Here is a 25,822-nt window from a genome sequence, read left to right as displayed (position 1 = left end):
CTAACATAGTACAGAATGCCTGTACTAAATAACTCACATTCATCAGGGTGGATCTGGAGAAGGCTTTTGATTAATTAGTTGCCGTCGTTGGTACATTAAAGTTTTTTTTTAACCTGCTTGATTATGACAGTTTATTCCATAAACACTGTTACTGTATATCAGGGGTGTCAAACACAATTTCTTTGAGGCCCGCATCAGGGTTGAGTTTGACCTCAGGGGGCCAGGTTGGGCATGGTCAGCTCGACGTCACTCATGTCGGGGGTACCTGTGGTGGCCCAAGCGCTCTGCCAGCGAAAACAGGCTCCTGAGCTCCATTTTCAGCTGCAATGGCCTCCTGCAACTCTCTGCCAGCAAAAACAGAGCTCAGGAGGGCTCTGGGCAGTCCTCCAGAGCTTGTTTTTTTTTTTTTTTTTTTGGAATTTTTTTTTAAAAAAAACAAAACATAAAACATAAATCCATCATCAATTATAATTACAAAGACTGTGTCGGTTGGTTACAAGTCTTTTGTGCATCTTCACCATATTCATAACTTACTGATTATCTAATTTCTCATATTATCAATCATATATATATCTTTGTATTATTATCCTCATTAATCATTTATTTAACTATGGCTATTTCTTCCCTCATTTCATAGAAAATATTTTCAAATTTAAGTTAATTTATATTATATCATTCATTTCCTCATCCTAGATCGATCCAATAATCATACATCTTTATATTGTTTATTATATATTTCTACAGTTCTTGTATTATAAAGATTTCCTTGATCCAGTTGTGTCATTGTCCAGATGTGGGCTGCTTCAGTCGGATCTGTTGCTGGCTGAGCCATAGTTTTTTTTGACCACGCCCCTTGCTGCTCCCTTTGGGGTCCAGTTTAGGCTCAGTCAGTCTGAGAGTAACATCTCCTACAGATCTGGCTCTCAGCCCAGGTCTGTTCGATTGCATTTAAATTGTAAGTTTTTTTGACTTTTTAATTTCTTATTTCTTTCTTTTATTTTACTGTTTAAATTTTTCTTGTATTTTTCCCAAGGGTACCGGTCTACTATGCTAGTTCAATTTTTTTTGGGAATTTTTGTAGCCTACCGGTATACCTTGTATTGGAGCAGCCTGTTCTATCAGGCTTTCAATAGCTCCAGGCGGTGGCCATTTTGGAAGCCTCTTTTGCGCGTCTTTTTAAAACTGTTTTCCTTTGGTGGGTTTTTTTTAACTCTATGCCACCAACAACAGCGCAGGGGGTTTAAACCATTTTATCACCAACGTTTATAGCAAATTTCTGGGGAAAACCCCAGAATCGCTAAAATCGGCCGCTGCCACCGCCCTCAGCTCCGGAACCGCTAATCAGCTGTAGGGCGGTCCTTTGAAGCGCTGCGGCACTTCGGAGAGCATATTATTGCCGCTTTGCCACCGACGAGTCCATAGGAGGCTTTTTTCAACGTTTTGAGCCTCAATCCTCCTATACCACCAACGGAGCTTATACAGGAGAGCTGTAAGGTTTCCTTACACTCTCCATGTGGCAATATTACAGCCTAGGATTTTTGTGGCTGTAAAGGCGTTTAACGGGCTGTTTCTAGGTTCTCCTAGACAGTCACCTCTAGAGCAACGTATATTCTGCTCACGTGTTACCTGGCAGCCAGTGAGGAAACGCAAAAACCTTTGCTTTTGTTTATCTTACCACGTGGCGAAAGTGAAACTAAATCTTTACATTAGTCGACATCTTGGTCGCAGTGAGTATACTATTGCAATGGCAGAGCGTTCTTCCCAAGGGGAGGGAAATACCATGTCTCCAGGAAAAAAAGCAGATTTCAAACGCAAGCACTCTTCTAAAGCAGAAGAAAAAGACTTGCAACAGAGGCATAAGCTCCCCCCTTCCCTGTTGTTGAAGTTCACCAGGCTTGATCTTCAGAAGGTGAGAGTGGTGTTCTTATACAGGAAGAACAGGGCACTCTGCAAAATCCATTTGCAAGTCAAATAATTTCTCCGGCTTCTGATTCTGGCAGAAATGTGACACCAGCTCATGCTACAAGGGAGTTGCCCTTGCAAGATCAGACCCCAGAGGACCCTTTTAAAAATCTGCCTGAAATCTTAAAGATCTTAATTGATCGGGCCATTGCTTCTCAAGTGGCGGATGCCTATAAGAGACATCATTCTGGCTCAATAATTTCTGAGCATTCCACTCATGCTAGAGTCTCTCCTGCAGTTATCCTTACTGGCTCTCATTCCCCTACAGCTTCTAGGGCTAGTGAATCTTTTGCATTGGAGATGGATCACCATTCTGATTTATCAGATGATGAGGGCGTAATTCAAGATCAACCTGCCTTTACAGGTTTATTTCCTCCAAACAAATTTAAGTCTCTGTTACATAAGGCACGCATTACTGCAGCTCTAGACAATGATGATTACATTAAGGAAATGCAAGAAGATAGCCAGGGTCATGAAAAAGGACTTTTTTCTGAACCTACTTCTGAACAATTCTTTGTTCCAATCCCTCAATTATTCACAGACCTGGTTAAGAAACAATGGTCTAGCCCTGTAACCATGGCCTCTGCCCTTGCCCAAGATAGGAAATATTATACGGTTGCACCCAAATTTGCTCAACTGTTGCAAGTCCCCCCAGTGGACAGCCCTGTAGCAGCTCTTTCGTCTCCCTCCTCATATGTGACGGGATACTTCCAAGGGTCTACGACCAGAGGATAAAAAATTAGACTTCCTGTGCAAGAAGAATCACCAGGCTGCAGCATGGGCAATTTAATTGGCTGCCTCAGCCTCTTTTTTCAGCCGATCAACCATCCTTTGGCTTCAGCAATTGCAAGCAAGAGTGCCCCCTAGTGAGGTTCGCCTCCATCAGGATATTAATAAAATCATAGCTGCTACTCAATTCTCAGCTGATGCCACTCTAAATTCGGTCAAATTTGCCTTTAGAGCCCTAGCCTCTACTGTATCAGCCCGCAGGATGATCTGGCTCCGTCAGTGGCTAGCAGATCTTTGGGCCAAATGGCGTTTGGCTGCAGCTCCATATTCTGCAGTGAAATTATTTGGTGAGTCACTTGAGCCTCTCCTTATTGAAACACGGGACAAGCGTAAGGTTCTACGTTCAACATCTACGCGTGTTGACAGACGATCTTCTCCTTATTACAGGAGGGCATCCTTTCATCCCTATTACCATGGAAGTACCTTCCAACAGGGTTTCCCTCAGGGATCAAGCCGGTCTTCGGACTGTCAGTCCTTTTGGGATGGGGCAGACAATTCACACAGTCCAAGCAGCTTTTTCGTGGCTCCGGCTATCGCCAGTCCCACAACCGTAAGTGATTCATCACCAAATCCTCCCATTGGAGGCCGCCTGGCTCTCTTCGCAGACAGGTGGAAAGCCTCTACCCCAGATCTCTGGGTCCTATCTATAGTAACATTTGGCCTCCCCCTGGAATTTCTCTCCACACCTCCGACCCGTTTCATCCAATGCCCACCTTACAGCAGCGAGTCCAGACACCTCCTGATGAACCAAGCTGTTCAGCATCTCCTGCATATACACGCCATAGAGGAGGTCCCTCAAAGCAAATGGAAGCAAGGATTTTATTCTATCCTGTTTGTGGTTCCGAAACGGTCGGGGGGGTGGAGGGCAATACTAGATTTAAAGTCTCTCAATTCTTACATAGTGTATCGCAGATTCAAAATGTGTTCACTAACCTCTATTCTTCAGGGGATTTGTCCCAACGACTTTCTAATTTCCATAGATCTCACGGAGGCCTACCTTCACATTCCCATACTGCCAAAGCATCGGCAATATCTCTGCTTCAGCTACGCAGGAAAACATCTACAGTACCGGGCCCTTCCCTTCGGACGGCATCGGCACCGAGGGTCTTCACAAAGGTACTGGCAGTAGTACCAGCTCACCTGAGGCAACAACCGGTAAGGCTCCAGGCTTACCTGGACGATATTTTGATTCTAGCTCCCTCTCACGACCAAGCCTTACATGATCTAAACATCACAATTCGAACCTTGAACGAACGCAGTTTCCTAGTCAACTACAAGAAGAGCCAATTAGTACCAGTCCACAGACTCGTCCACCTCAGTGCCATTATAGATACACATCAAGGCGCAGTCTACCTGTCCTTGGAACGTCGAGCCGACATCAAAGACATGATAGCTCACATTCACAAAAACCCTTCTGTTCCATTGGCCACCTTGTCAAAACTTCTAGGCAAAATGATCTCCTGCATTCAGATCGTCCCCTGGGCACGCCTTCACGCCCGACACTTGCAGTGGTTTCTACTGCCTTTCCAACGGAAGCGACAAGCTAACACCATGGCCACTGTCAGAGTCCCACTATCAGTCAGGCGATCACTACACTGGTGGACATTGCCTTCTCTAGACAAGGGATGTCTTTTCATGGACCAAAACAGGATCACCCTCACGACAGACGCCAGTCTCCATGGCTGGGGAGCGCATCTAGAATCGCATGTGGCTCAGGGTCGTTGGTCTCCATCAGACCTGACCAACCCCATAAATTGGCTAGAACTGAAGGCCATCCACCTGGTTCTCACACAATTTCAACAGTTTGTTCAAAACCATCATGTTCTGGTGCTGACAGACAACATAGCTGCAAAAGCACATGACAATCGTCAAGTGGGGACTTGCTCGAGACGTCTCATGGAGGAAGCCTTTCGTCTAGGCAAGTGGGCCGAACAACATCTCCTCTCCATCCGAGCAGATCACATAGCAGGGACGGAGAACATCCAAGCAGATTTCCTCAGCAGGACCCAGATAGACAATGCCGAGTGGCAGCTACATCCAGACATTTTCCAAGCGATATGCAACAAGTTCGGGTTTCCGCACATAGACCTCTTCGCAACGAAACTGAACACTCAACTTCCTCGCTTCTTTTCAAAGTTCCCGACTCCGGGAGCGGAAGGGATCAGTGTTCTCCGACTCACATGGCCTCCTGATCTTCACTATGCCTTCCCACCTCTGCCTCTGATCCAAGCTCTGCTTCGGAAGGTGGTTGCCGACAGGGCGGAAATAATCCTGATAGCTCCGCACTGGCCACGGCGCCTGTGGTTTGCGGATCTGGTCACTCTCTCCATATCACACCATTGGAGGATTCCATCAGACCAGATCGTCCTGCGGCAGGGAGTCTTGATCCATCCAGAACCTCAGTGGCTCCAACTGACTGCTTGGCACTTGAAAGGGCCCTCCTAAAGCGGGACATGTATTCAGATAGGGTGATTCCTACTGTACAGGCTTGTAGACGCAGGTCCACGGTTAGGCTTTACAATATCACCTGGGTAGCCTTTGTAAGATGGTGTAGATCCCACCAGGTCAATCCTCTTTTAGCCTCCCCTCCACAGGTCCTAGAATTCCTGCAGGATGGCTTGGATCACGGTCTGGCCCACAGCACCCTTAGAAGGCATGTGGCGGCACTGTCTACGGCCTTATCCAGGCCCTCTGAACAGCCACTCACTCACCACCCTGTTATTAGAAAATTTCTGAGAGGTGTCAGGCTCTTACGGCCTTCCTCGATTCATAGGTATCCCACTTGGGATTTACCCAGAGTTCTTGACGCCTTGACGGTATCTCCCTTCGAGCCCCTCCGCACGGTCCACCTTCGTTTCCTCACCCTTAAGGTAGCATTCTTAGTGGCCATAACTTCAGCTTGCTGTATTTCAGAGCTGGCAGCTCTCTCTGTTAGAGAAGATCTCTGCATTTTCAGATCTGACACTGTCGTCTTAAGACTGGATCCCTCTTTTATTCCCAAAGTTAATTTACTCTTTCATAGGACTCAGGACATTATTCTCCCCAATTTTTGTCCTAGACCTTCCCATAGCTTGAAAGGGAGGTGGCACACCTTAGATGTGTGGAGGGCTCTAAAAATATACATTACACAAACTGCCCCTTTCAGAAAATCCGAGGCTTTGTTTGTCTCCTTCTTGCCAAGTTCCTTAGGGAATAAGGTTTCCTCTGCAACGGTTGGTCGTTGGATCAGAGCATGTATTGCCTCCGCATATCAGGCCCAGGTGGTTCCTATTCCTAGTCAAATTACTGCTCACTCCACCCAGAGTGCGGCTACATCGGCAGCCTGGGCAACTCAGGCTTCCCTCGAGGAGGTCTGCAGGGAGGCCACCTGGTCCACCCCCTTGCCATTTATTAGACAAGGGGGTTACAAGTTAGATGTCTTTGTTTCTGCGGAAGCGGCATTTGGCAGGAGGGTTTTGCAACAGGTGCACCGGACAGGGATCTCACCAGGCCCTTCGTCATCCCACCCTTAGGACTGCCAAAACTTTGGACGATGACACAACTGGATCAAGGAAATTAGGCATTGGTCTTACCTTGAAGGCCAAATTTCTTGATAGTTGTGTCATCGTCCAGCCCCTCCTTCTGTCTCAGGGCCTGTACAGTTTGTTTCTTTAATGTTAAAAGAGTTTATTTTCCAGTTGTCCCGTTGGACCAGTTTCTATTTCTGATTATGGTGGTTCCTGTTAGAGATCTTTCCTGTGGCCTTCTTCACCAAACTGGACCCGAAAGGGAGGAGCGAGGGGCGTGGTCAAAAAAACTATGGCTCAGCCAGCAACAGATTCGACTGAAGCAGCCCACATCTGGACGATGACACAACTATCAAGAAATTTGGCCTTCAAGATAAGACCAATACCTAGTCTCAACCATATTTCATTTCCATGTTTTTTTATCTAGCCATTGATAAAATAGATCCCATATCTTATAATATTGTTTATCTTCTTGTTCTCTAATTTCAAATGTCAATTTGCTCATTTCAGCACATTCTATTATTTTCTTAATAACTTCATCTTGCGTTGGTATTTTCTCATTTTTCCAGTTTTTAGCAAACACAATTCTAGCCACTGTTAATACATTCACGATCAGATATCTCAATTCTCTATTGTATATTTCTGGTACAATCCCTAATAAAAAAATCTCTGGTTTTTTTCCAACCATGTGTGGATTTTAGTCCAGTATCTTTTGGCTTCCACACACGTCCACCACATATGGTAATATGAGCCCGGTATCTGATGACATTTCCAACACTTTTCGGATTTATTCTTGAACATTCTGGCTATTCTCATTGGGGGTAGATGCCACAGAACTCGGTTTTTGCTGGCAGAGGCACTGCGGGCCGGTCCTTTGCTGTTTCCAGGGCATCCCCGTGGGCCAGATCTAAGCACCCCGCGGGCAGGATCTGGCCTCTGGGCTTTGAATTTGACACCCCTGCTGTATGTGATGATACCACAAACTACACAGATATTTATTTATCGTATTTGTATACTGACAATGATTTATGAGCCAAAAGAAGATGAACTCTGAGGAAAAAGAATATCTGTGTAGGCATACCTCTATATATTATATAATGGAACTCATTTTTTTTCTTTTTTCTTAGTAAATTCTGCTTTACTTCATATGTACAACATTCATACATTTGACCTAGTATGTGCACTCATCCAAGAATACAGTGGAAAACAACAAAAACAAAACCCCCACAGAATTCCCATCTTTAAATAGATATATCTTTAAATGGATAAATATGAGTATAGGGCTTCAGAAAATTTAATTCTTTTTGTCTTTATCAATTCAGTTTTCTTTCCATTTGGATTCTATTCTACTTTAAATGTTCTCTAGGAGTGATGAGCTAGGAAATCACAAGAGAGTTTTTGTAATGGGGCAGGGGTTAAATCCAAAAGGAGAAAGGTGTACAGTATATTTTCATGAACTGCATTGAGTGCTCATTTCCTTCTCAGGAAGAGATTCTTGGGATAGACCTATTTTTCTCTCTGCTGAGATGAATGATCTGTGTTACCTTTTTCACTGGAAAAAGTTTGAGGCTGTTCTATTAGTCCTTTTTCTCATATGCTGCTGCTTGAATTGCGCTAGCATAGCATTCCACAAGCTAATGCCCATGATGATGGAGTGTGATGGGAATTACAGTTGACACAATTTTTCTCGGGAAGCTGGGTAAGACTTCATTTTACAGGGATGGGCAAACTAGGCAGCCATCATCTTCCCATCATCTCCAAAGCTTTTCCAATAAAACCACCTAACTTGTACTTTTCCAGCTGAAAATAAAATTGCTTGCCCTGTCTTAGCTCTTTAAAAACTATTGTTAATTTGACTGAATTCTCAAGTAGTTTTTTAATTTAAAAAAATCCTTTTCCATTCCATTGACGGATGTACATTGTGTCTTTGAGGTGTGGAAATGACATTAAAACCCATCAGAACTGCAGACCACAAAATCAAAATTAACTAAATTAACATATAGTTCGAAGTCCCAAAGGTGCTTTTTCAAGAGGCAACTGGATTTTCTGGTTTTTCTTTGAAGACGTTTCACTTCTCATCCAAGAGTTGAAGAAGTCAACTATGACCTGGATGACTGAGTATCGCCATAGACATACCGTATATATCAAATCTTATAGATAATAGAACTGATCCTCAGTAATATAAGGAATGCCAGTAGCAGCAGTAGGTTATTGCTTTATTCTTTTTATTTCAGAAGCGTTCCTGATTGCTACTCCTTTCTATGGAGGAATCATCAAAGATGTGCACATGTATGGCAGGGTCAAGCTGGTTTATGCCTATTTAGATAGCCAGGTAAGTAAGCATATGAATGATTACCATATTCTGGAATCTCTTGGCATTCCATTCAGCTTTCTGGCTATATCACTTGATCATAGGAACAATAAACTTGTAACCAGTTGGGTTGGCCCTCACGTCAACCAAATATTCTCTATTGGGTTGGATTAGCAGAATATTAATGGTAATGTTGCGTGATATAAAAGTAGATAGGAGAGTAAATAGATCATAGGGACTTGGAGATACAAACATTTGGGAATCTGGATAAAAAGAATGCTTGTGCTTAGATTAGCATTCCAACATTTTTTATGATTTGCTGAAATATCTTTCTTGAAATACAGTGCAGATTCCAAGTTCTGTGAATGTCTGAATGATGCCACCTTGGTTATTAATATTCCTCATTATTTATTTATTTATTTATTTATTTATTTATTTATTTATTTATTTATTTATTTATTTATTTATTTATTTTATTGAATTTCTATACCGCCATACTCCCGAAGGACTCAGGGCGGTGAACAGCCACAGAATAAAACACATAAATACAAAAATTTAAAATAGAATAAAAATGAATTAAATAATTTGGCTGAGACAAATTTAAAATACCCCATAATTTAAAAACAAATTAAAATTTACATTTAAAAAGGGGAGAAGATTTAGGCCAGGCCAGCTTGATGAAATAAGAAAGTCTTAAGCGCGTGACGGAAGGTGCGCAGATCCAGGATCCTCCGTATCTCCGGGGGGAGCTCGTTCCAGATCGTAGGTGCCCCCACAGAGAAGGCTCTCCCCCTGGGGGCCGCCAGTCGACATTGTTTGGCTGACGGCACCCGCGCATCAGATCCAGCACATGCAACAATTAGTGTTGCACGCGCTGGATCTGAAAGCCACTATTCAATCTCTTGTTTGGTATATTTCAGGTCACTGGCAGTTGCACTCGTCCATTCCAGCTTACAGTGGATAAGCTAAAGAAAGCCTTGCAGGATGCACAATCAGAGGTGAACTTTGCTGATTCAATTCTTACCAGATTATTCCAGTGGCAAGCTAGTCTGCCAGCCTTAACTATTTTTCTAAACATTGGTTGTAAAGTGCAATATGAGCTCATCTGGAGCAACTTTCCTTGTTCTGTGTTTAAACCCTTTAGAATGAATAAACCTTTTAAAAAAGTTATTACCTTCAACCAGTAATTTCCCTAAGCCTGTTTAACTTTGAATGAAATGAAGGTCAGAGTGCTACCTACAAGTGCCCTCTTACTAATCTAACTTCCAAATGAATATATGACAAAGAAATTTGCTTTACCAAAGATTTCTATCATTTGTGTTTCTAACATAATTGTTTTTCCACTAGAAAATGAAGGAATTGTTGTTCACTAGAAAGATACTTTTTTCCTTCGGTATGGATCATTTACTTAGAGAGTTTTAAATTACCTGTATTATTTTATTACCCTTTCTGACTTTTGTGTTTGGTGTGTTTATCAATTAAATGTATTTTTAATGTTCTGTTTTAATAATTATTTTTAAAAAAGAGTAGGCTAGAATGAACTACAAATAGTCTGCAGCTCTAAAATACTTGTGAGAACTCATCATACCCAGTTGATTTTATTAACTGGGATGGGGCAGGCATCAGGGACATTGGAAAGATGTAGCTTCTAGAAGAGTAGACTCTCTGACCTCATCTTATAGCAACTTTCTTTGCACTATTTTTCCAAAGCACTCCTAAGGAAGGGTGGAGCTACTTTTCTTTGAGATTAATACATAGGGAGGAGGGGGAGGATTTAAATCCATCAGGATTATGCATAAAAAGAAAATTCCCACACTGTAGAATGCGCTGTTCTCCTGTGTGCTGCTTGGAGAGTCCAAGCAATGGGTTATCTTTAGTCTGGTTGGCCAGAGACTGAGTTGAATTATTTTTTATTTATATGCCGCCCTTCTCCGGAGACTCAGGGCGGCTTACAATGCGTTAAGCAATAGCCTTCATACTTTTGTATATTTATACAAAGTCAGTTTATTGCCCCCACAATCTGGGTCCTCAATTTACCTACCTTAGAAAGGATGGAAGGCTGAGTCAACCTTGAGCCTGGTGAGATTTGAACTTGCAGTAATTGCAGGCAGCTGGTGAATTTGCTTAGCCACGCCTCTTCCTCCTGTGAGCTTCAGTGTTTTAACTCAGTCAGCCTAAAGAGACTTGCTTCTATTTCTCTCCATTGCTTGGACTTTCCAAATCTAATTCAAATAGCTACAAAATTCCATCTTTTTCACCAATTGCCTCAAATTTGATTCTACCATTTCTAAAACTATCCCCAGCGCTGTGCGGCAGCTGGCAGCTGCTCCGTAGAGCCAATTAGTTCCGGAGCAAACATTCACTCCGGAGCCGATCACCATTGCCGCTATAGCAAGCGCAGCGGCAGCGCTTCACTTTGGCCTCAATTTCGGCCCCCTTGAGGAGGATCAGCGGCAGGAAACAGCGGACCGCCGCTCCGGAGGATCGTTTGGGTCTCTCCTTTCGTCGGTACGGCAAGTAAGGAGCCACGTGAGTTTGGTGATCGGCTCCAGTGCTCATAAACCGCATTGCTGGTTTAGCGCTTGAAATTGGATAGTGGCTTGGGGACTGTAATGTCTGTCCCATGTCATTTTGTTTACTGCTGATTCATTGTGGTTGCGCAAGGGGCTGTTTTGATCAGTTTCGTACCTAATCTTATTACAGCAGTTGCAATTGCGCTTACAAACTAGTGTCGGTTTGGCGCCTTAATTGCTAGAATTGGAGTGAAGAGAAATATTTTAATTCAAAAAACTGCAATTCAAGTGTCTTCTATAATTGAATCTGCTTATTCATTCCAAGATGGCGGATCGCAGCTCTTCTCACTCCAAAGATACTGCAGCCTCATCTTCTGCCTCTAGAAAAACTATGACTTCTGATCAAAGTAAGACAATCAGTGCACCGTTTGGGCCTTCCACTGGATCCAAGGCTTCTACTTCAACAGCTGCTGATAAAGATGCAGAGCGAAGGCAAAAAGCTTTAGAAAAACAATTTGCCAAGGCCCGAAAGCGGGCAGAAGCCTCTGCAGGCCCAGGCCCCCACTCAGGCCATTCAGAGGCTAATATTTCCCTGGCTCAAGGCTTGTCCTCTTCAGGATCACCTGAGGACAGAATATCTTGGTCTCCAGACCCTCCTATACATCCTCCAGCTCAATTGCTTAATTATACAGAGGATGCTATTCCCTTATCTAGTCAGGGCACCTCAGAGCAAGTGGCCACTTCAGCCCCTAGGAAGGCAGCTCCCTCAGCCACATTCACTCCTACAGCGGCAGGGCTCCACCCTGAGGAGAACCAAAATCCTGTCCTTTCTCAGGAGCTCTGCAACATCCTTACCCAGACCATTGCCCAGGGCATTGATTCAGCCCTGCTCAGGAGGGGCATACCTGCATCCGCTCCCAGTGGCACCACACCCAACGTGCCCCAGGGCCAGCCAGAAAGGGTTTATTCCCAGGTTCCTCATTCACCTCAAGAGTATCAGGGCAGCGAGGTGTCTTACACTCGGGAGGAGGAAGACTTTGGGGAGCATGAGCTATCTGAGGATGAAGATAGATCACCTGACAAGCCAGCATTCGCTGGTCTTTTCAATCCCAACATGTTTAAGACCTTATTATATAAGGCCAAAACCACTGCCAATTTGGGGGTTGCAGCTGAGGCATCTGATCGCTCTGCTGAGCAGGATCCCAGTGCCCATTTATTCACTGAACCAGTCACTACTCAAGAGGTTGTTCCTTCTCCCAAATTATTTGTAGACATTATCCGGAAACAGTGGAACCAACCTAGGTCCTTGTCTAATCCCAGTGGTTTAGACAAGAAGATGTATACCGTAGAGCAGGAAGTGGAGGACATGCTTAAATTACCAGCAATAGATGCTCCCTTCACCAATCTGGCCTCATCTAACATTCTCCCCTCAGACTCAGCAGAAGGGCTGAAAACCGAGGATAGGAAAGCGGAGATGTCAGTTTGTAAGACACATCAAGCTGCTGCCTGGGCAATTAGATCAGCCACAGCAGCTTCCTTTTTTAACAGAACATCTGTCCTTTGGCTACGCCAAATGCAGGCACGTGCACCCCCAGGGGATGTCAGATTACATCAGGACATCAACAAATTGATAGCTGCAGAAGAATATTCTTCTGATGCAACACTTAATGCAGCAAAATTTGCTTCCAAAGCATTGGCATCCAAAGTTACTTCTAGATGCTCACTATGGCTTCGCCATTGGCAAGCCGATATGAAATCCAAGTGGAAGTTGGCGTCTGCTCCCTTCCAAGGTAGCAATCTCTTCAGTGAAGTTCTAGACACCATACTAGTGGAGACCAAAGACAAACGGAAAATGCTTCCCCTTCCACATAGGAGGACTGACAGGAGATACTCTCCCTTCTATCACAGGCAGTTCTTTCATGGGTCTGAAGGCGGTTACCCCGCCCCAACCTACCAGAGGACATACCCCCCCACCACTGATCGCTCCCAGGATAGAGCCTTATTCAGGGACAGGCCCAGACAGTCTCAGTCTAGGAGACCCTTTCAGGGAGCCAGTGGTAGACCAGTTAGGGGTTCCCATTGGAGGCTGCCTCACAATGTTCGTGACCCAATGGGAACTGACCACGGCCGATGCCTGGGCTCTGCAAACAGTCAGGCTTGGCCTCACCTTGGAATTTTCTTCCACCCCCCACCCCCCAAGGAGGTTCATCTCTTGCACGCTACACAGAGATACCACCAAGAGGTCTCTGATGGAAGCCGAGATCCACCACCTGTTGTCCATACAGGCCATAGAACCAGTGCCTGTCCAACAGTGGGGTCTAAGCTTCTATTCGATTCTCTTTCTGATCCAGAAGAAATCAGGGGGCAGCAGGGGTATATTAGATCTAAAACAACTCAATATGCACATAAAATACAAGCGCTTCAAGATGCAATCCCTAACCTCAATACTGAATTGCATCAGACAGGGAGATATCCTAACATCAATAGATCTCAAAGAAGTCTACCTGCATATCCCAATTCGGATCTCGCACAGGAAATATCTCAGATTCTGCTACTCAGGACAACACTTTCAATACAGAGCCCTTCCCTTCGGTCTCTCCTCTGTCCCCAGGATCTTTACCAAGCTCCTAGATGTTGTGGCAGCTCGTCTTCGAACTCGCCCCATCAGGCTTCAATGCTATTTAGACGACATTTTGATTCAATCATCATCCCTCAGGCAAGCAATACAGGATCTGTTAGAGACAATCCACACTCTTCAGATACACGGCTTTTCAGTAAATCTGTAAAAGAGCCAGTTAATTCTCTCCCACAGTATCCTCCACTTAGGGACATGCATAGACTCACTCAGTTGTCAGGTCTTCCTGTCACCAGAACGTCAGGCCAGCATACGGGCCATAATACAGCAGGTCAGGTCATCCCGGTCAGTGTCCCTGGCAGTATTGTCCCAGCTGTTAGGGAAGATGATCTCCTGCCTCACCATAGTTCCTTGGGCAAGGCTCCATTCTCAAACCCTGCAATGGTTCCTCTTACCAAGCCAACGAACAGGCAACAGCCATTCCACGACAAGAGTCAGAGTGCCACCGAAGGTCCTCCGATCCCTAGATTGGTGGATGTCGCCTTCCCTAGAGAAAGGCTGTCTTTTCAAAGATCCTCCACGACTAACACTGACTTTGGATGCCAGTCTATTCGACTGGGGGGCACACCTGGGTTCCCAGATGGCTCAAGGCAGATGGTCCCCACAGGAACTGTTACACAACATCAACTGGCTGGAGCTGAGAGCTGCCCACCTAGCTCTGCGCCATTTCCATCGCTCATTGACGAACCATCACGTGTTGCTGTTGACCGACAATGTCACCACCAAGGCGCACATGAACAGACAACGGGGCACCCGATCCAAAGATCTGATGTCCGAAGCGGCGAGCCTCGGCCTCTGGGCGGAGTCTCATCTACTTTCCCTTCAGGCAGAACATATTTCCGGAACGAACAACGAACAGGCGGACTGGTTGAGCAGAACAACCATCAACCAGTCCGAATGGTGTCTCCACCCAGACCTGTTCCACCAACTGATGACCAGGTTCGGCCAACCATGTATGGATCTATTTGCCACTCCAAGGAACACTCAGCTACCACGGTTCTTTTCCCACTTTCCAACGCCAGGGATCGAAGCAACCAAAGCCCTCCGGGTGCCCTGGCCTCAGGGACTCCTATATGCCTTTCCTCCGACCCCTCTCCTGAGGGTCTGGATGAGGAAATTCTACTAATGGCACCGCACTGGCCCAGACGGGTGTGGTTTACGGACCTAGTGTCACTGTAGGTATCATGCCCCTGGAGGATCCCGCCAGACAGGATTTCCCTCAGCCAGGGGGTCGTACATCATCCCGAGCCACAATGGCTCCAACTGGCCGTCTGGCACTTGAGAGAGAAAACCTGAAGAAATCCAGATTCTCAAGTGAAGTCATTTCTATCATTTAGGCTTCTCGCCGCCCGTCTACCACCAGGATCTATGAAGCTACATGATCATCATTTTCCGCTGGTGTCGCAAATTGCACATAACACCTACGTTAGCCTCTATCCCGGACGTTTTGAGTTTCCTCCAGTCAGGCTTTAAGCAGGGACTTTCTACCAACACACTTCGCAGGCAGGTAGCTGCCCTGGCGACTATCTTCCATTGCGAGGGCACAATCATCCTCTCTCAACATCCGAGGGTGAGAAGTTTTCTGAAAGGAGTCTCCAACTTCCGTCCTCCTACTGTACATAGGTACCCATCTTGAGATTTGCCTCTCATCCTGCAAGCGCTCACGTCTTCGCCTTTCGAGCCATTAGGGTCCGCCAGTCTTAGGATACTTACCTTCAAAGTCTCCTTTCTGATCGCAATCACATCAGCTAGAAGAATTTCCGAGATGGCAGCTCTATTGGTACGCAAGGACTTATGCCTCTTTTACTCCGACAGAGTAGTTCTCCGATTGGACCTGACCTTCGTGCCCAAAATCAATTCCTGGTTCCACAGGGCACAGGAGGTCGTTTTACCAAACTTTTGCCCTGAACCTGCACATCCCAGGAAACGACGTTGGCACACTCTCGACATTCGTAGGGCGCTCCGCAAGTATATAGACAGGACTGCATTATTCAGGAGATCTGAATCACTGTTTGTATCATTCCAGCCCAATTCCTTGGGAAAGAAAGTGACTCCATCAACAATTGCGAGGTGCTCAAGGCTTGCATCGCAATGGCTTAGGAGCACCAAGCTAGACCACTTCGGGGACACATTACTGCGCATTCAATACGCATTGCCGCCACCACGGCAGCTTGGGCTACACAAGCTTCCATACTAGAAATTTGCAGGGTAGCCACTTGGGTCTCTCCCACTACATTTATCAGGAATTACAAATTGGACACGTTTGTCTCGGCCGAGGCATCATTTGGCAGAAGAGTCCTGCAGCAGGTTCTATCCAGCAAAAAGCCCCTGGACCGCTCGGACTCCCGCCCTAGGGATATTTAGCTTAGGTATATTCCATTGCTTGGACTCTCCAAGCAGCACACAGGAGAAGGAACATTGGAATTTACCCGAATGTTCGTTCTATGTGTGCTGCAGGAGAGTCTAATCCCTCCCTAGTTCTTGTAGCGGTCCAGCCTCCAGCTCAGGGGATCTAATTCCATCATCATGGCTACGTCATCTCCAGATCCTCTTCGTTGAAACACTGAAGCTCACAGGAGGAAGAGGCGTAGCTAAGCAAATTCAACTCAGTCTCTGGCCAACCAGACCAAAGATAACCCATTACTTGGACTCTCCTGCAGCGCACATAGAACGAACATTCAGATAAGTTCCAATGTTCCATTTAAAGAGTGAAATCAAACTGCGTGTTTCAGCCACTTAATAATAAAAAAAGTTGGTTTTTACAATCAACCTCCTGCAGAATAAGTGGGTTTCCTGACAGGCTGTATTTGATATATTGATCTGTTTAGCTCCCATATACACATATATTTGCACTTTTAAATGTTCTTGTTTCTTTTATAGGGCATCAAAGTAAGGGGTTTAATTCTCCTGAATCCACAAAATCCCTTGGGGGATATCTATTCTCTCTCAGAGTTACAGGACTACTTGGAATTTGCAAAAAGGTGTGACAATCTTACATGTTTTAGAGAATCTGATGGGTCAAAATTTCAATATGATATGTCCCCAGTTAGCATCAAACATTTCCTCATATTATAAACAGTTATGTTATGGATTTTGAAAGTATTTAGAAACCTTTCTGTTACTTGCTGGCCAGAACCAGGAATGCAAATATCATAAATCATAATTTTCAAGTGGAAGCAGTTTATGTGAGAGAAGGTGATACAAAAATAATAGTATCCTAAGCTCTCCCAAGAGTTTCTCGGTCCTGAGATTCACTGGCCTTTACTGTAGATTGATGCAAATTTAGACTATGATCAGCTTTTACTTGAATTTGATGAACAGGAAGAATAGAATTAATTATTGTAACATTGCATTCACAGATAACCTCAAGGGTTTTGTGTGGATTTTGAACAGCATGGAAAAGGAAACAGGCCTGTTTAATTATTATGGTGTGCCTGCCATGAAGTGAAAAATTTGGCACCATCTTGAAACAGCCACCTCAGTAGGACTAGAACCATTGAAGAGCAATATCTCGTTTCCATGGGAGAGAAAGAGAGACTAAAAAATGAAGTAAAAAATGTGCTGGAAGAGGGCAACAAATATGAATTCAAGGAAGTAGAAGATACTCAGTTATCAGACAATGATAAGGCTGAAAGACGTTTAGTCATCGAGGCTGGGATTTCTAATTTCCTTCCATTTAATTAATTTCATTACATTACTTCTCTATAAACTTTTAGTGGGAGAGTTAAGCCAGACTCTAATCAGTGGGCTGCTTTGTGTATTAAAGCATTTATGGGAAGATTGTAGTACTGTATCTATTGAGGTTGTGTTGTAATTTCTAGCAATGAGTGTATTCTTGATTAGCTGATGCTTGAACTCCATTCTTATTCTCAAACATTCTTAGAATCATGGATGTTCTTTTCTAGTCAATCATTATAGTAACTGTTTGTGAAAGAATGCAAACTTCTTGCCTATTTCATGAGAGCCAGATATTTTCCTTCCAACTGCTGAAGTCTTCTCTTTTCCTCTGTTCTAGACATGAGCTGCACGTGATTGTTGATGAGGTCTATATGCTGTCAGTTTTTGATGATTCTGCCACATTTCACAGTGTCCTGGAAATAGACAGGTAAGGTCTATTTTACAGCTTCACTCATCTAGTAGCAAAGGTCACCAACGCTAACAAATCATTACAGAGTTAAAGCCTTATGCATTTAATAAAATAAATAAAAAAATAATGCAATCTGTGAAGGAAGGAGTGCCCTTTCCAGCTCAGAAGTGGAAATTGTTTTTTTGAAGTAAAATATTCTATATTCCCTAAATGAGAACAGTAGTTTTGTGTGTGTTTCTGCATCAGCATATCTTGTGGTTTCAGAAGGTGTCTTTGTAATGCAATTTTTTTTCTCATTTTAGAAAGCACTACTGAGAGAATACCTCTTTCACTTCCCACTTTATATTGTTCTCACATTTTTCTAGCAGCCACAGTGGCTCACCTCAGAAGCTAAGCATGGTCAGCTCTGATTAATACTTTTTTTTTTAAATTTGATTTATATGCCGCCCTTCTCCGGAGACTCAGGGCGGCTTACAATGTGCTCAGCAATAGCCTTCATCCTTTTGTATATTTATACAAAGTCAGCTTATTGCCCCCACAACTGGGTCCTCAATTTACCTACCTTAGAAAGGATGGAAGGCTGAGTCAACCTTGAGCCTTGGCGAGATTCGAACCTGCAGTAATTGCAGGCAGCTGGTCTTAATAACCAGCTTAATAACAGGGTGCCTTAGACCACTGTACTACCAAGGCTCTTTGATGAGGCACACACAGTTGTCTGGGAAGAAGGCAATGGCAGACAAATTCTGTAATGTGGTTAAGAAAATTGTATGCAGGCAAAGAGGTTGAGCTCCCCTTTACTTCCTGAAACACATTTGGGAAAACATAGCTTTTAGGAAGGAAGGAAGAAGATCTTGGGCCCTTTTTGGGGGAAGGGGTTGGACTGCTAAGCTACAATAGATGGAATTTATGAAACTGCTGTTGATGAATGGATCAAGTAATGGGAAAATTTAATCATTTGTATCTTGACATAGTCCTGACAGAAACTTTATCTTCGAAGCGTCTGCTTTCGCTTCCAGTAAAGAGTGGGGTGGAGGGGTATTGTTGACATTTAAAAGTTCGGTTTCTCCACTTTTTCCCATATGACCCTATGGGACAAAGTTTCTATTAACAATATCAATAATTATTAATCATGTTCTTTGTTGTTTTGGCATTCTGGGTTAATGGTCAAGAACAACCTTTCCTAATTTAATGCCTTGAGATGTGCTTTACTTTTTTTTTTATTTATTTATTTATTTATATGCCGCCCTTCTCCGGAGACTCAGGGCGGCTTATAATGCGTTAAGCAATAGCCTTCATACTTTTGTATATTTTATACAAAGTCAGCTTATTGCCCCCACAATCCGGGTCCTCATTTTACCCACCTTAGAAAGGAGGGAAGGCTGAATCAACCTTGAGCCTGGTGAGATTTGAACTTGCAGTAATTGCAGGCAGCTGATGTTAATAACAGTGCTTTAGTCTGCTGCGCCACCAGGGCTCTTATAACTCCCATGACTCCAAATGGGAAGTTTGGAAGTCCCATGACTTCTCTGGGAATTTTGGGAGTGGTAGTCAAATATATTTAGAAAGCACCAGAGTGGAAAAGGTTGATCAAGAAGTCTCAATTATTAATTGAAAATATTCATATAAATATTCTTCTTACATACAGATTGCCTGATCCACAAAGGACCCATGTGTTGTGGGGGGTTAGTAAGGTAAGTATTATTCTACTATTATTTAGGTGATGCTCCCTTAAATTCTTAGACTATGAATGTTGGTTGAATCAAAATATTTACAGTACTTATATTATGGAAGCTGGATTGGTAATGCTTCTCTTCATTTACAGGATTTTGCTATGTCTGGAATCCGGCTTGCTGCCTTGTACACACCAAACCAAGATGTTATCAAAGCTGTGTCTTGTTTTGGTTACTTTCATTGTATCTGTGGGCCTATACAATACCAAATTGCCCAGCTACTCAGAGACAGAGGTGAGTAACATGAGATCATCTATATTCATTGCTCCTCTTGAGGAGAGACTTTTGCTACGGGTGTTCCTATTTTATTTTATTTTTATAAATATATATCTATATATTATTTTTATAAATATATATCTGCCACATAATTTTGAGTTGTATCCTAGAATTTCAGGATGTATTTTGAAGGTGATTGCCAGTTTGACAAATTTGGGATTTAAAAAAAAAACAACCTTAAACCTATGTGTGGTCACACTCAAGCACATCAAATATATAGCCTTGGAAATTCTTGACCATTGTTTTCGCTATGGCCTAATTTACATATACACATTCTTGTCCAGTGACAAATGATGTCTACAAATGAATGATCACATATCAAATGCAGCAGGTGGAACATGAATGTTGCCTTATTTTACATAAAGGGCAGTATTCTCAATGGAGTCCATCCATCCATTGATCTATCAGGCTTTTAAAAATTAAGTAATAATGCATATTTATGTCTTTGCTAAGTGTCTTTCTACTCTTGGCTAGATTGGATCAACCAAGTATACTTACGCACCAACCATGAGAGACTGAAAGCTGCACACACTTTTATAACAGATGAACTCAAGACCCTTGGCATTCCCTTCCTCAACCGCAGTGCAGGTTTTTTTATATGGATGGACTTTCGAAAGGTCAGTGGTCTTTAGATGCCCTGTATCTATTTGCCAGAAGAAAAACAGATGGTTCTTTTTACAAGTAGGGTATGAAGGCAACTGATCTTCTCTATAGTTTGTATCTAGAATTTCAAATTCCACTTAGTTTATCTTGACAAAAAAACCCCCAAAAATATCTTTACAATCTAGTTTGATTGATCTTTGTGAGAAACAGAATGGATAGATTGGATAGACCAGAAATTCTCTTCTTGGTCTCAGGAAAGGACTAACAGAAATCAAGTCAATATCTTTTTTTTTTTTTTAATGGGAAAAAATAATGGTAGCTCAAATACACATATTTAAAAATGTAGGATTTAAGTATCTGACACATTTGGAGAGCCCAAGTTTGGGAGGGCTGAAATATATGCAGCATTGTGAGTGTGTTTTATGTGTACATGCATTACGTACATACCGGTATTTGCATCTTCACATATACACACATCATAAACATCTTTTTTGATTGCTGTTTGGATATGAGATTTTACTTTTTTGCTCAGTTCTCAGTCTATCCTTAGTCTTTAGGGTAGAGATAGGGAAACTGTGGTCTACAAAGATTGCTGAACTACAGACCTCATCATGTCTCATCATTGGCTGGGGCTGCTAGGAGTTATAATTTTGCCACATCTGATGACACAGATTGTCTATCCATCCTGTGGGTTAAATTTTCTGCAGTTTGAGAGAGAATGATGCAATTACTTTTTATAGGACTATAAAACTGGCTTTTTTATTCGTTTACTCTCTTCTCAACTGATTCCAGTATTTAAGAAAAAGAACATTTGAAGAGGAGATGCTACTGTGGAAACGCTTCCTGGACAAAAAGATCTTACTCTCTCCTGGTATCTCATTTGAGTGCAATGAGCCTGGCTGGTTTCGCATTATCTTTGCTGATAAGATAAATCGACTGCGGCTTGGTTAGTGTTGTCCTCATCTATATTGTATCCAAGTTTAGCCCAATAGACGATCCAACTTCTACCACTTAAGATAGGATGTTGCAGTCCTGGGCAAATGGAATTAACAATCAAATGCTAGATAGGATTAGATGTGCACACAATTGATGGACAGTATTCAAGTTGGTTGGCCAAATGTTGTGTATACCATTCTTTCCTCCTTAGTTTTACCATCCTAGCTCTTCTTTGCATTCTGATTTTATTGTCATTATTTAAACCAATTGAAGACAGATGGACATTCTAGAACCAGAGAAGTAGAAGTAAGTGACCCTCAAGTCATGGACACTTCTTTGGGAAGTAATAATCCTATTTTATTTAGCTGGTTTGAATACATTTTGAAACACTTAAGTGAACTGAAAAATCCTGGAATGGTTCATTTGTAAGTATATACTAGAAAAGAAAGAGTTGGTGGCCGGTGTAGATTTTCATGGTATCCAGTGTAAGTTCATTGTCTGGGTTATTGATTTAGCTCAAAGGAAAAATCTGATGGTGGCTATGTTTTTACTCTTATTAAGGTATTTTCAAATATCTGCATCCAATTTTTATTTCATCCTATCTATTTCCCGTACTTACTTCCCACCCACCCCCACCCATTTTTCCAGGGATGCAGAGAATCTGTGAAGTACTAGAAGAACAAGAACGTGAAATCCTGAATGAAGACAAAGATCCGTTGTGTCTGTCTGAATCAGAAGGCACAGTAGACAGCACAGATGAAGTGATCTTTGTGTCTCACCACCAGGAACCAACTTCCTCCGGGAGTTCCTCCCTTGGCGATCTAATTGGTCTCCTTCAGCAACAAATGCGCTCATCTGATTGGTTGCAGAAAAATACAGTGGAGCAGTTTGCACAAGAGAAACCAGAAGTCTATGATGTTTTCAGCAAGTTAGTGGGGAAGAAATAGCATTGGTGCATTCTTCCAGAGGCTATCAATCAATTTTGTCTTTTAAATTACTTATTGATATTTTTTTCTATCTACTAGGAAACCATTTATTTCTTTTCAGCCTTCTCATAATTATGATGGATAGGGCGCAACTAGCAAGGGGTTGGCATTTCTGCAATCTCTAACTTTTGTATTATCTTTTTTTTTTAAATGAGTAGACTTGTCTCTTAAGCAATTTCATATTTTTCGGAAGGGTTTTTTTTTCATCTTAACAGATTGTTTTCAAAGAATTGTCATGCCTTTCGCTGAAACCCAGAATGCAGCTAACTTGGATCTAAATTACACATTTTGCAAAATAATTTTTTAAAAAATTAGAAACAGGTTTAAATGTATTCTTACACAGGTAAAGAAAGTCATGGATCTCATTGTGAGGAGATTTATTAATTAAGTCGAGGATTCTCAAGGCCAGAAGACATGTCACATTTCCTGTCTCTTCACTGTTGAAGGGATCAGGAGGAGACCCTAGAGCAGTGGTTCTCAACCTTCCTAATACCGCAACCCTTTAATACAGTTCCTCATGTTGTGGTGACCCCCAACCATAAAATTATTCCTAAAACCATTGAAAATATTATTATTATTGTTATTACTATTATTATTTATTGAATTTGTATACCGCCCTACTCCCGAAGGACTCAGGGTGGTGAACAGCCAAAAGATAAAATACATATAATACAAATGTTAAAAAACCATTAAAATACAATTAAATAAATATGTGTTTTCTGATGGTCTTAGGTGATCCCTGTGAAAGGGTCGTTCGACCCCCAAAGGGGTTGCGACCCACAGGTTGAGAACCACTGCCCTAGAGCCATCTCCTCCCTGTAGTTCTTCTCCTGTCAGACATGAATTGTTATGGCTGACATTAATTAACTACAATGAATTGTACAAAATACTATCTTTTAACTAGGATTTAAAGTGTAGTTAAGAATGTTTTTCAGTTAGGGAGTATGCATTCTTTGTCTTTGGGATCAAGAAGGCATGAAACTGATGTAGAACTATTAACAGAAGGGGAGGGCAAAAAGCACTTTTTTAGTTAAAAATACGTAATGTATGTTTAACGAATCTATTTTATGCGGTGGGTTGGCTATACAAACAAAAAGAAAGCAAAAAAAGTATCACATCAGCAAAAATCATTAACTTTTTGCTGAAAGGTAGCAAAGTATTGCTAGACTCCAGAAGTTGCAGAAATGGATCTTAGCACACACACGTTTATTGGCTACAAATCACCACATCTAATTTAAAGCAAGTATGCAGAAGCTGTGGCCTTCCAATCTTGGGTGCCCCTTCCAAAGTTTTAAATATTAATGGTAAATTAAAGCATTCACACACACAAGGGAAATGGGACGTGAGGTTCTGAATCCATTCAGGATTATTAGCAGGCTGACATTGTTACATTTATATTGATCTGGAAATCTTCACAGTTAACACAAAATCTTAAATTCTGTAATAGTTTAAGGCATTCCACCTTGAGATTACTATGTTCTAAATCTGTTTCTTTTTATAGCTTGGATTCATATCTGAAATAAAAAAATCCATTGTTTTCTCATCAGTCCTGAAACAAAATAACATCATTCACACTTAGAAATGCTGTTCTATAATAAATTTTGCTATAAATTGATTGTTTAAAACTTCTATGGTAGGATTGTCACGTGAATAGGCAAAATCCTAATTTAGATAGCTGCATTGTAGAAAAGTGGAAAATGTACCATCACATGAAAAGAAACGGACCTTAAATAAGGATTTGCAAATTAATACTTATTGAAGAATACTGGTTGTTTCTTAAATTGTTTTTAGAATAAATTAAGATGATTTTTATCCAACAGCAGGAAGAGAAAGAGAAAATAATCTAAGATTCAATTGTTTGTCTTAGCACTTTGATAGTAAATGACAATGATGATGGGTCAGTGTGCCTTATCAGGATTGTTTCATAAATTTTTAAAATTTCTTTCCTAAAAATAATAAAAAAGAAATTGCTATTTGTTTTTCAATGTGTAATTGAATTGACAGAATGTTCTGACCATCATTACCAACCCATTCTATAATTCATTATTATAATGATGAATATAATAACTATATAAGTTATATAGTTATTATTTAATAACTATATAATAACTATATTCCGGTACTTTCTGCTCTCTTGACATCTCCAAAGTTCTCAATTCATACCCTTCCACTTCCCAAACTCTCGTCTAAATTTTCCTCGGGCTGTACTGCTGCTTTTTCCCTATATCATTGCTCTGTTCACTGCTCCTTCATCCCTGACCTCTCTCCATTGTGTCACCTAGGGCTCCTGACCTCCCAACTTTCCTCCCCAATAGCAGGCATGCACTATCAATCTTTCTAAAGTTAGGTCATGAGTAAGGGTCCTTTGCAACCTGTTGATTCAAGCATAGTCTATAGGTTAATTGCCTGCTAGTTAGCAATCTCCTGAATTTTTCCATAATAGTAAAACCTGCTTTGCAGGCAGACTGATTGAACTTTATCATGTTGGGTTACACATTTGAAAAGAAAGTTATTCATTATGGCCATAATAAAAAAAGTTCATTATGGGTACAGGCTATTTTAGACAAAATAATAAAGATATAATATTTCCCTAGTTTATAAGGTCCAGATTTTTTTTCAGTAGGTTTTGTTTTTCAAACTTTTTTTGGTCCTAAGCTGCAGGGAACAGTTATTCATAGTAAAGGACATGAGCAAAACAAAGCATAACAATCCCATGCTGTATAAACTTAGGAGGCAAATGCTTTTTTTAGTTGTTCTGTATATTCCCTGCTCTTCTTCATCAGATTCTGAATGTGCAGGACATGCACGCATTCCTATTCTAGCCAAGTCATCCTCATGACCTTTATTTTCCTCTTCTGAACAAGATGCAGAATATGTATGATGGGGTAAAGATAGATACTGTGATTAGCTGTGGTAACAAACATTTTTTCATTGTTTCCTACTTAGAATATGTAGCATCAAAACAAGTCCGCAGAAATATTCACAAGGTTTTCTAGAGAAGTGTTGGCAGACAACCAAGTCCCACTATTTAAACTCTCGTTTTAGAAAACAAAAACATTGGATATTTGATGATACTGGATCAAAGGTATAGAACTATTGCTATCTGTGACTTGGTGGCCCTTACAAGTAAAATGCTTGCATATTATATAAAATTAGCATCTGGCTTCAGTCCAGGTATAATAATGTTTATGTAATATGACTCCATTCTGTTACTTTAAGTGCACGTAGTATCTGCAGCCAAATTTACAGTGTGCTATTTCTGATACAGAACTGATGTCTCTTGGGATGTGCCATTTCAGAATGTACATTAGGGAACTGTATTTATAAGCACACTACAATCAAAGTCACCCTTGTGATAAGTAATCTTTTTGAGCCTAATTTTGATTAGAATGTATATATACAATTGTCTTCTGTGAGGGGACTACATCATATCAGAAATTGCACTTGCAGGTTGATTTCTCATTGAAGATTCCTCTAATAATTTCCCT

The 25,822-nt window shown here is 41.9% G+C and overlaps 2 protein-coding genes across 2 annotated transcripts in view; both read left to right on the top strand.

Annotated features, from left to right (window-relative positions):
• LOC117665489 (1-aminocyclopropane-1-carboxylate synthase-like protein 1) overlaps window positions 1-24,307 on the top strand; it is a 37,426-nt gene extending 13,119 nt beyond the window's left edge. Inside the window, exons 7-15 of the mRNA XM_034417408.3 lie at window positions 8,492-8,589; window positions 9,489-9,566; window positions 16,597-16,697; window positions 17,732-17,821; window positions 19,449-19,494; window positions 19,626-19,767; window positions 20,284-20,426; window positions 21,205-21,358; window positions 21,997-24,307. Of these exons, the coding sequence (XP_034273299.2) occupies window positions 8,492-8,589; window positions 9,489-9,566; window positions 16,597-16,697; window positions 17,732-17,821; window positions 19,449-19,494; window positions 19,626-19,767; window positions 20,284-20,426; window positions 21,205-21,358; window positions 21,997-22,295 (1,151 nt within the window). The 3' untranslated portion in view covers window positions 22,296-24,307. The remainder of the gene's footprint in view (window positions 1-8,491; window positions 8,590-9,488; window positions 9,567-16,596; window positions 16,698-17,731; window positions 17,822-19,448; window positions 19,495-19,625; window positions 19,768-20,283; window positions 20,427-21,204; window positions 21,359-21,996) is intronic.
• Window positions 11,014-15,013, top strand: LOC148116463 (uncharacterized). Its single transcript, XM_087876916.1, has one exon. It carries the CDS (start codon window positions 11,407-11,409, stop codon window positions 14,893-14,895), a length of 3,489 nt encoding a protein of 1,162 aa, XP_087733042.1. The 5' UTR covers window positions 11,014-11,406; the 3' UTR covers window positions 14,896-15,013.
• Window positions 24,308-25,822: the final 1,515 nt, after the last annotated feature.

Source organism: Pantherophis guttatus, chromosome 1 (assembly GCF_059756535.1).
Source record: "Pantherophis guttatus breed Tessera chromosome 1, ASM5975653v1, whole genome shotgun sequence".
NCBI lineage: Eukaryota > Metazoa > Chordata > Lepidosauria > Squamata > Colubridae > Pantherophis > Pantherophis guttatus.
The sequence above is the reverse complement of the archived record's forward strand: the minus strand, read 5'-3'. Positions and strand labels throughout refer to the sequence as shown.